General features: G+C 45.7%; 3 protein-coding genes across 3 annotated transcripts; 1 reads left to right on the top strand and 2 right to left on the bottom strand.

Annotated features, from left to right (window-relative positions):
* Nucleotides 1–1,678: 1,678 nt before the first annotated feature.
* On the bottom strand, nucleotides 1,679–2,756 carry EAH_00018220 (DnaJ domain-containing protein, related, related; the record flags this gene model as incomplete). The annotated part of the gene is made up of 3 exons (XM_013397535.1): nucleotides 1,679–1,765; nucleotides 1,839–2,123; nucleotides 2,304–2,756. 3 exons carry the CDS (start codon nucleotides 2,754–2,756, stop codon nucleotides 1,679–1,681), a joined length of 825 nt encoding a protein of 274 aa, XP_013252989.1.
* Nucleotides 2,757–4,687: 1,931 nt separating this feature from the next.
* On the bottom strand, nucleotides 4,688–6,235 carry EAH_00018210 (DnaJ domain-containing protein, related; the record flags this gene model as incomplete). The annotated part of the gene is made up of 5 exons (XM_013397534.1): nucleotides 4,688–4,714; nucleotides 4,979–5,029; nucleotides 5,204–5,308; nucleotides 5,525–5,571; nucleotides 6,172–6,235. The coding sequence occupies 5 exons, from the start codon at nucleotides 6,233–6,235 to the stop codon at nucleotides 4,688–4,690; spliced, it is 294 nt and encodes a 97-aa protein (XP_013252988.1).
* Nucleotides 6,236–7,058: 823 nt separating this feature from the next.
* On the top strand, nucleotides 7,059–10,754 carry EAH_00018200 (hypothetical protein, conserved; the record flags this gene model as incomplete). Its single annotated transcript, XM_013397533.1, has 2 exons — nucleotides 7,059–8,769; nucleotides 9,079–10,754. The coding sequence occupies 2 exons, from the start codon at nucleotides 7,059–7,061 to the stop codon at nucleotides 10,752–10,754; spliced, it is 3,387 nt and encodes a 1,128-aa protein (XP_013252987.1).
* Between the last annotated feature and the right edge of the window lie 243 nt (nucleotides 10,755–10,997).

Genomic DNA, 10,997 nt, shown 5'->3' with positions numbered 1-10,997 from the left:
AGCTGTGACAGCAGCAGCAGCAGCTGCTGCTGCTGCGACAGCAGCAGCAGCAGCGACAGCAGCAGTTGCAACGGCAGCAGCGACAGCAGCAGTTGCAACCGCAGCAGCAACAGCAGCAGTTGGCAGCGGCAGCAGCGATAGCAGCAGTTGGCAGCAGCAGCAGCGACAGCAGCAGTTGCAGCAGCAGCAGCTGCAGCGACAGCAAAGCTGCTGTAGCAGCGACAGCAACAGCTGCAGCATCATTTGCATGCTGGTTGTTTGTTGGTTTTTTGATTGCTGCACTCGGAGTTTGTTTTTAAGGCCTTTTTTTGTCTCGTAGATAAGTAGTTCCAACTGCTGCTGCTGCTGCTGTTGCTGCTGCTGCTCGCGTTGCCGCTGTAGCTGCTTAGCTAAGGTACGCTATCTGGGGTAGTGCACGGGTGTTCACATAGCAGCAGCAGCAGCAGCAGCAGCTGGAGCAGCAACAGCAGCAAAAACAAAGCAGTAGACAGATAAAGAAGCTGAGACACTCGAGTTCGGTTCAGGTGCCTGTACACCTCAATTAAACTTGTATAGCAGCAGACGCAAATGATATCCAATTATGTGTGCTGCTTGCTGCAGCAGCTGCTGCTGCAGCATGCTGCTGAAGCTGTTGCTGCGGCGACAGCAGCAGCAGCTACTGCTGCCTCGGCCTCCAGGGCATCGGCTGCGGAATAAAGCAGAAGGCGTCTGCCTGCTGCTGCTGTTGCTGCTGCTGCAGCTGCAGCAAGCCAGCCGCTGCAGTTTGTTTGCGGGTGTCTGTGTGTAGGGATGCAGATAAATATAAAATATAAAATAAATATTTCAAAAGCCTCAACAAGAAGTAAGAAAAACATTTATATAAAATACACAGCTATACAGATTGATACGCATTTATTATAAACTTTTATGTACACTATATCTATACTTATATACACCACATACACCATCATATATATATATAATATGCATTTATATACGCAAATATATTAATATGCACTTATATATGTTTGTACGCATCTGTATAAGGATATCGCATGCATACACATATATATATATATATATATATATTTCTAAATATGTATGTATGAACATATATAGGTAGATACATAACAATTCACACACTAACACATGAGTAAGTATAAATACCTATATATGCATCAATATATATATGCATAATATATATAGACAAATATAAACATGTATATGCATATATATATATATATATATATGCGCATGCATAGACAATATCTTTGCAGATTTGCTGGCGAGGAAATAACCAAGAAAAAAACAAAGCGACCAAAGACATCTCTTTAATGCATTTTCTTACTAAACACTTACATACATGTATATATATATATATATTTGATTATATATTGATGTCGTTATATATATATATATATATATTATATGTTATGTATAGGTGAATGTATATGAAGGATTAACGCCCATATATAATATATACATTTAGTATTACATATTTACATATCTATATTTTATATAATATAGGTAGGTAGATATTTAATATATTGATGTACATAATGCATATTTATATAAATGTATACAAAACATTTATATAAATACACACACAGAAATATATATATGTATATATATATATATATATATTTATTTATATTTATATATATATCTATATATAGATATATTTAAAAGAAGAATTCGATCAACTCGAATACCAGCGAACGAAAATCATTAAAAAGAAAATAACAGTTCCCAAAGACACTCCGCTGCCTCTCTCTGCTTCTTCTTCCTGCATTCACAACCACACAAACCCCAAACCCTAAACCCTAAACCCTAAACCCTGAACTCTCGACCTTGAATACCGAGATGCAGTCCGAAGTGCTAGAAGAGAGAGTGAATAAAAGAATGAAATCGCTGCGCAGCAGCAGCAGCAACTGCTCTTGCTGTTGCTGCTGTTGCTGCTGTTGCTGCTGCTGTTGCTGTTTGTGCTGCTGCTGCTGGTGCAGTGCAGCAGCAGCAAAGAAGATAGCGTTGGGTGTACGTACACATCGATCTAACAATTTTACGAATTCTCTTCGCTTTTCATCAAAGCCAAACGTCGTGCAGTCTTCGCGAGTTAACAAACCATCCACCACCAAGCCCTCCGGCTGAGCACCCACAAACCCTAAACCCTAAACCCTAAACCCTAGAGGCCCCAGCACTTCAACTCCAAACCCTAAAACCCTAAACCCTAAATACTGGGGCAGTCGAGCAAAGGAGAAACCCTAAATCATCACCCCCTGAACCCTACCCCGCCCAAACCCTAAACCCTAAACCCTCAAGCGGACCCAGGTTTTCATTTCTTTTTGCATGACGGCCGCCCATAGATCGGGTGTATTTTCTTCTTCAGTTGTGGGGTGTATGTGGAGCCTCCACGGTGTCGCTGGCTCTGTGCTTTCTTCAAATCCGAGAGCAAGAAGTTTGTTTTTTCTTTCTGCTTCGATTGTTTTAATGGGTATATTCTCTTTATACGGAACGCTTGCAATAACTGCTGCTACTTCTGCATCTTCTTTCGCTCGCTGTCGCAGCAGCTGCTGCTGCTGCCTCCGTGTAGATACCTTCTGCAAAAACTTCTCCGCAGCATCTCCTGCTCCTGCTGCTGGAGCTGCTGCTGCTGCTGCTGCTGCAGCAGCAGCAGCAGACTCAGCAGCAAGCTGCTGCGGACGAGCCCAACGTGTCTTCATAGGGAGGTTGCCGCTCTTCAGCATTATACCCTCAGCCACCTCAAGGAAAGCCTCCATCCTAAATAAATAATAAATAATAATTAACAATTATGTAAATAATGAATTAATTTAATTAAACTGAACAAATCAAATGTAGCAAATAAGGCAATCAATTAGAGAAGGAAATCTACATAAATTAAAAAACGAATACGAAGAACTAACGAGTATATGAATGAAGATATGAAATAAAGAAATAAATAAATAAATGACAAGAATAGAAATAAATAAATAAAGAAGGAATGAGATAGACGAGCATAAAAGAAGACCCATAAAAAACGAACAAACAAATACGCATACATGCATTAAAAATAAACAAATAAAAATAAATAAATACACAGGCAAACAAACAAACACAAACACACACTCACACACTCACACAAGCAAACAAAAGAAAGAAGAAACGAAGCATAATAAATAAAAGAAATTAAAAACAAAAAGAATAAAAGAAATAAATAAGAGCAAAAGTAAAAGAAGTAAATAAAAGAAGTGTATAAAATGCATACTGTGTGATATTATCGAGTGCAGATTTGAGCAGATGTCTGCAGACTTCTTCTTGTAATTCTTCTCCTTGATCAGTAAAGTCTGGGGATAGTAGAAGAAGAGCATTTAAAACTAATGCCACCCAACTATGCAGCAATACGACCTTCTCAAAAGGCAGATAACTCCCTATAAAAGGAAGAAATGAAAATATGCCGAACGCGCTGCTGTCAAACCGCAGCAGCAACTCAGCAGCAAACACCAAACCTAAATAACAGCAAAAAAACTGAAGCAAACAAACACACAACACACACATTTCAATATACAGCAATCTTTTTCTTTCGTTTACTAATATCTCATTCTGTAAATAAATATCTAAGTTAATAAATATAAACGTATGAAAAAATAAATCGACAAGTATATATATATATATATGTATATATGCATATATATAAATATGTATGAATAAATATACATATATATATATATATATTGATAAACATACATATATATATTTATATACATATGCGTACATCTCTTCATAAATAGAGCTTCCTCTTGTTTTCATTGCTATTTATCTTTAAGGTTTATACTTAGGGCTTATAATTAGGGTTTATGTTTTCGTTGTTTGTTTATTGTTTGTGTTTGCGTGGTTTGCTTGTCTGTTGCGGTGTATTTACTCCATCCATTTATCTGCATTCTTCCTTAGACTGAATCGCCTTATTACATTTACAAATATAAATATAAATATATACATATATATATTTATGTATATGTATATGCATATATGATAATATTATATATACTATAATATTCTGTACATTGTAAAAAATACAATACTAAAATATTATCTACACTACAATATACATATATGTATACATATATATATGTATCTATATCTATATCTATATCTATATCTATATCTATATCTATATCTATATCTATATCTATATCTATATCTATGTATATATATGTATAAATGTAATATATATATATATATATAAAGATTTACTTGTCTAGACGCCACTGAAGTTTCTCCGAAAGTATGCAAATAGCCAAAGATAAGAGGAACAAGAGAATGAAAGACAGCGACCAACAAAATGTCATAAAACTGATCTTCGTTAATTCCGCCGTCCGATGAAAAATCGCCGAAACGGCAAAATGCGTCGCGACGACGATCGCTTGATATCACCTCGTGGGCCTTCAAGCACAAACATTTAAAATATATATCATATATATTATATATATTATAATATATATAATATATATTATATATAATATATATAATATATAATCTAATATATATATATATATATATATGTGGATGTATGTATACATATATATCTATGTATTCAATTAATAGTAATTCCATTTACTTGCTGTTTATATTATTGTTGTTTATATTTAATATTAATACTAATGTTAATATTATTATTAATATTTTTATTAGTTTACGGTTTGGGGTTTAGGGTTTAAGGTTCAGATATCACATGCGGAGGCTTGGTAGAAAAGAGAAATAGAATAAACATAATTAGAAAGAATAAAAAATAAAAACTATTTAGAGGGTAATTATGATAGGAAACGCAGAACCCTAAACCCTTAATAACTCTAAACCCTCAAAAACAATAAACCCTAAACCCTTAAAAACGCTGCACCACATATCACTTCGTCCGTCAACATAACAATAAACCCTAAGCAACAACAATAAACCCTTCGTAAACCTTAAACCCTAAACCCTAAACCCTAAACCCTAAACCCCGTACCTCCCTAATCTTGGCGAACATTTCTTTCGCTTCCATTGACGGATTTTTGTCCTGCATAAACAAAACCCCAAACCCTAAACCCCAAACCCTAAACCCTAAACCCTAAACCCTAAACCTCTGTGAGCGAACCCGATGAAGCCCAAAACGCGCTTGTGCAGCTCCCCCACATCCAGTGCTGCCCCTTAGGGTTTAGGGTTTAGGGTTTTAGGGTTTAGGGTTTCGTACAGGGTGATACATCAGAGAGAGTTTGCGGTAAGCCGAGGAAACGACGCGGGGAGGAGAATTTGGAGGAACTCCAATCGTTTCAAAGTGATTAGGCTGGCGGCTAGACTGCACACAAACCCTAAACCCTAAACCCTAAACCCTAAACCCTAAACCCTACGGCCTAAGCCCTTGACAAGCGTAAACACTAGAGGCTAAACCCTAAACTCTAGAGATAAAACATTAAGCCCTAAACTCGAAAATCTGAAACCCTAAACCCCAAACCCTAGACCCGCGACGACAAGGGAGAAAACCCTAAAAGAGGGTTTAGGGTTTAAGACAGACCTGAAGCACTCCGATTGCAAACAGCGCAACCAAAGCTATCGTTGCTCCTGCACCGCAACACCAATCCCGAACCCCTAAACCCTAAACCCTAAACCCTAATTCTTTAACCCTAATCCCTCCATCTGCAACCCAGCCCCCCACGCAAAAACCCTAAACCCTAAACCCTAAACCCTAAACCCTCAAGCTCGAACTTACCAACTTTCGTGGATTTTCTGTTCCACGGCCTTTCTGTGGCGCAGCAGAAAAAGCAGCAAAGCGCAGCAGCAGCAAACAATAAAAATAAACCCTCTCTCCTTTCTTGTTGATTGCTTGTGTTTCTTTAGGGTTTAGGGTTTAGGGTTTGGTTTCTGATCTGTTCATCGTCATCTTTTCCCTTCAAGCTCCCTCTTGCTACTGCTGCTGCTGCAGCGTCTGCCGCTAAACCCTAAACCCCAAACCCTAAACCCTCAACCGTAGACAGTAAACATTCAGCCCTAAACCCTAAACCCAAAGGCCCCAGCCCCAGATCCCAAACCCTAAACCCTAAACCCTCATCCGTCAGCCCTAATCCCTAAACCCTAGGCCACAGACCACAGATCCTATACCGTCAGCCCAGCCCTACGGCCCAAACCCTAAACCCTAAACCCTCAACCCTAAACCCTGCTCACCGACGCTGGTGATCCATCGCGTCAGAGGCACCACAAAGAGCATATGAAAGAAGATGTCCTCCATTTTGATGAGGGTTGGTTGAGAAAACCCTAAACCCTAAACCTTAAACCCTAAACCCTATGTTCTCAACCGAACCCCCGTACTTAACCCTGGGAAACCCTAAACCCTAAGCCCTAAACCCTAGCATGGCTTTGTCACGTTCAACTCAAATGAAAAGAGAAAACTTTTAAAGAGAAAACAATAAAAATTTAAATGCATGCAGCCACAAACCCAAAGCGCCTGATCGCGAGCTGCCCGATCAGCCCCGGCGCGAAACCCGTAAAACCTAAACCCTAAACCCTAAACCCTAAACCCTTAACCCTAAACCCTAAACCCTAAACCATCAAGTGTAGACGTGAGTACTTAATAAAATGGGAAGGTTTTCATAGAGAGGATTGTCTCTGATTAATTTTAAATGTAATATATAATAACGATGCGCGGTCTTTCAGTTTCCTTCTCCCGCATCTTCAGGTGTATATACACCTCACGCTGCACAAAATATTTGCTTGTTTTTCTTCCTTTGCTTGCTCGCCACACTAATTGCTTCCACTCCACCAGTCCAATGCCTCTAAAACTCTAAAAGCGCTCCACGGGGACCCGCCTTAAACCCTAAACCCTAAACCCTAAACCCTAAACACTCGTATAGCCCAATATCGAAATCCATTTTTCACTCTCTTTTCGTTCTAAAGGATCGGCTAATGGAGATCCGACCCAACCCTAATCATAAACCCTAAACCCTAAACCCTAAACCCCGCTGGTAGGGGCAAGACACCGAACCTTCCACCCTTAACACTACTCCCTAGAACCCCACACCCTAAACCCTAAACCCTAAACCCTAAACCCTAAGATGTTCACCGCCTTCTCGGCATCCCCAACGCCAAGCGAAAGGCCGTCAATTGCAGCAGGCACAGCAGCAGCAGCAAGAACAGCAGCAGCAGCAAAGACAGCGGCGGAGACAGAAGAAGCAGCGCCAGCAGCAGCAGCAGCAACAGCAGCAACATCAGCAAAAGCAACAACAAAAACAGCAACAGGCGCAACAAAGTCTGCTGCAGCAACAACCGGTGTTGCGGAAGCAGCAGCGACAGCAGCAGCAGGAACAGCAACAACAGCAGCAGCTGCAAAGACAGCAGCGCCCACAGCAACTCCAGCAGCAACAACAACAGCTGCAGCAGCGGCAACAACAACAACATCTGCTGCAGCAGTACCGTCCGTTGCGCCCACAGCAGCACCTGCAGCAGCAGCAGCAACACCTGCAGCAGCAACACCTGCAGCAGCAACACCTGCAGCGGCAGCACCTGCAGCAGCAGCAGCAGCAGCAGCAGCAGCAGCACGAAAGGTGAGATGCTGCTTCAAAGTCGACCCGCTGAACTTCTCTCCTTTCTTTTTTAAGTGGGAGGAAATTCCTTCTATTGAGAGCAGCTGCTTCGCCCCGTACATACACCCCAAACCCGCTGCTGCTGCAGCTGCTGCAGCAGCAACTGAAGCAGCAACTGCAGCAGCAGAAGAAGAAGCTGCAGCTGCTGCAGAGCCATTAGCTGCAACAAATGAAGAGTGCAGCTCTCCCTGGGATGCAGCTCTTGAGTTCTGCTGCAGTCGAGCAGCAGCAGCAGTAGCAGCAGCGGCAACAACAACAACATCGCCAGCGCCAGCTGCTGCTGCTGCTGGAAGCCCCGAGGCGGCTGCTGCTGCTGCTGCAACAGCTGCCTCACCAGCTGAAGCAGCAGCAGCAGCAGCAACGGCAGCAACACCAGCAGGTGCTGCTGTTACTTCAAGGCGCTGCAGTTCTTCATCTGCTGCGCCTTCTGCTGCTTCCACTTCACCTGCTGCTGCAACTGCAGAAGCAGCACCTGCAGCCGCAGCACCAGCACCAGCACCAGCACCAGCAGCAGCAGCAGCAGCAGCAACAGCAGCAGTAGCACCTGCTGCTGCTGGCGTTGCTGCATCTGCTGCAATAGATGGAGATTGGACGTCTTCATTTTTAGCCCTTTGCTTGCTGCAGAGTATTTGCAGACATAAACCTAAACTCCTTCTAAGTCATATCCCTGCTGCTGTTGCACCTGCTGCTGCTGCTACATCTGCTGCTGCTGCTGCTGCTGCTGCGGGACCTGCGGTCGTTCAAGAGGAGGAGGAAGCCGCAGCAGAAGAGCAGCAACGGCAGCAGCAACAGCAGCATCAACAGCAGCATCAACAGCCACAGGAAGTTTCCGATTCGCCCGACAGGGAAGCAGCAGCAGCAGCGTCTGCATGCTGCTGCAGCAATGTGCTGCAGCAGCATCTCTTGCAGTTCGTGCGGCTGCAGCTGCATTCGCTTCGCAGCAGCAGCAGCAGAGCAGCAGCAAGGGCAGTAGCAGCTCTCTGCCGTGGCCTCTTGTCTCTCTACCAGCAGCAACAGCAGCAACAGCAACCGCAGCAACAGCAGCAGCAGCAGCAGCAGGTTGAGGAGCTCTTTGTGCTGCTGCTGCAGCACTTCGTTCCTCCTCTGCTGCTGCGCGCTGCTGCGGAAAAAAAGTTTTTGGCTGCTGAGGCGGAGGAGGCTCTGCAACAAATCGCAGCAATCAGTAAATCCATTTGCTGCTGCTGATCCTGCTGCTGCTGCTGATCCTGCTGCTGCTGCTGCTCCTGTTGTGCTTGCTGGCCTTAATGCTGCTCCCACTGCTGCTTGTGCTGCTACTGTCGCTGCTGCTACTGTTGCTGCTGCTAATGCTGCTGCTGCTAGTGCTGCTGCTGCTGCTGCTGCTGCTGCTGCTGCTGCTGCTGTTAGTGCTGCCATTTTATATCAGCAGCTTCATTTAAGTTTTGGCGTTGCTGCATATGGGGGACTTCGGTTGCGGTTTGCATGCGTTTTGTTGCTGCTGCTGTTGCTGCAGCGGTCGCCGCTCCGCCGCTGCTACCTGTGCTGCTGCAGCTGCTGCAGCGGCAGCTGCAGAGCCCTAGGACGGCAGCCCCCGCAGCAAAGCTGCTGCTGCTGCTACTGCAGCTGTCACTGAGGCAAGGGGAGCAGCAGCAAACTGACCAGCAGCAGCAGCAGCAGCAGCAGCAACAGCAGCAGCAACAGCAACAAGAAGGGGAAGCGCACACAAAGAACGAAGGACGACTCAATCCTTCTGCTGCTTCTCCTGCTGCAGCTGCCTCCAACTCCTGCCCTATGCAGCAGCAGCAACAACAGCAGCAGCAGCAGCAGCAAGAGTTTTTGCTGCACCAAGTCGTGACTCCTTGTTTGCTGCTGCTGGCTCCTCTTGCGCGGGCCCCACAGCTCAGCATCCGAGAGGCTGTTCGCGCTGCTGCAGCAGCAGTCTGCAGCTATAACTGGAAGGAGAGCAGCAACACAAATAAAAGCAGCAGCAGCAGCAGCAGCAACAGCAACAGCAGCAACAGCAACAGCAGCAACAACAACAGCAGCAACAGCTGCAACAGCAATAGCAAATGCGACAGCAGCAGCACCAGGAGGAGCAGCGACTCCGTCAGCAACAGCAAAAGCAGCAGCAGCAGTAGCAGCAACAGCAACAACAGCAGCAGCAACTGCAATGCCAACAGCAGCCTGCACTGTACAGGCAATGAGAGGAGCAGCACGGATAAAAGCACCAGCAGCAACGCTGCTGCTGCTGCAGTATCTGATGATGTAGGTGAGGCTGCGGCGAAGCAAACCCCGTTGCCGTTTGCTGCTGTGGCTGCTGCTTCTGCTCCTGCAGCTCCAGCTGCTGCTACTGCTGCTGCTGCAGTAGCAGCTCCTGCTGCATCTGTCCATACACCCGAAGAAGAACCTCGCCTTGCACTGCTGCTGTCGCTGTTCAAGCCAGAAGCTGCAGCAGCAGGAGCAAAAACAACAACGGCAGCAGCAGCAGCAGCAGCAGCGCCAATCGCAGGAGCCTCAACAGCTATCGGCACAGTGACCGCAGCAGCAGCACTAGCAACAGGTCCTGCTGCTGCTGCTGCTGCTCAGCAGCTTCTACGCGAGACGTGGAAGCTGAGTCAAATGCGCTCAAAAAAACCTACGCGCCCTCGCGCTGCTGCTGCTGCTGCTGCTGCTGCTGCAAGGGGCGAGGGACTCGCAGTGCAGCAGAAGCTGCAGCACAGCAGCATCAAGCGGCTACCAGAGGAGCATTCGGAGCAGCAGCAAAAGCAGCAGCAGCAGAGCCTGCAGAGGAAGACGCAGCAGCAAAATCAGCTGGAGCAGCGGCAGAAACAGCAGCAGCAGCAGCAACAGCAGCAGCAGCAGCAGCAGCGGCAGCAGCGAGTTGACGCAGGCGACTCCCGCAGCAGCAAACGACAGGATGCCTCGATTGAAGCTGTAGCAGCTCTGACAGCAGCAGCAACAGCAGCAACAAACGCAGAAGACGCAGCAGCAAACGGACGGATAGCCGCAGAAGGGTCTCCACCACCTCCGCAGCAGCAGCAGCTGCCAGAGCCTCAGCAGCAGCAACAGCAGCAGCAGCAGCAGCAGCAGAAGAGGCCTTGCAGCCCCCTTCCCGGAAGCTGTCTTCGTTCAAACAAACGAATTAAACCCAAACCACTCGCTGCGCCGTTGCAGGCAGCAAGCCCATGAGCAGCAGCAGCAGCAGCAACAGCAACAACAACAACAGCAACAGCAGCAACGCAAGCAGCAACAGGAGCAACACACGCAGGAGCAGCAGCAGCTACAGCAGCAGCAGGTTTTTAGTAGCTGTTGAGCCGTTGGCAGGACTGCGGAGGGTTGAAGCCGTTGCAGCAGCAGCAGCAGCAGCAGCAACCGCAGCAGCTGCTGCTGCTGTATCCGTCTATACACCGCAGATTATATATGGATGTGGAA

This window comes from Eimeria acervulina, genomic scaffold (assembly GCF_000499425.1).
Source record: "Eimeria acervulina Houghton genomic scaffold, Eah_scaff118, whole genome shotgun sequence".
Lineage (NCBI taxonomy): Eukaryota > Apicomplexa > Conoidasida > Eucoccidiorida > Eimeriidae > Eimeria > Eimeria acervulina.
The sequence above is the reverse complement of the archived record's forward strand: the minus strand, read 5'-3'. Positions and strand labels throughout refer to the sequence as shown.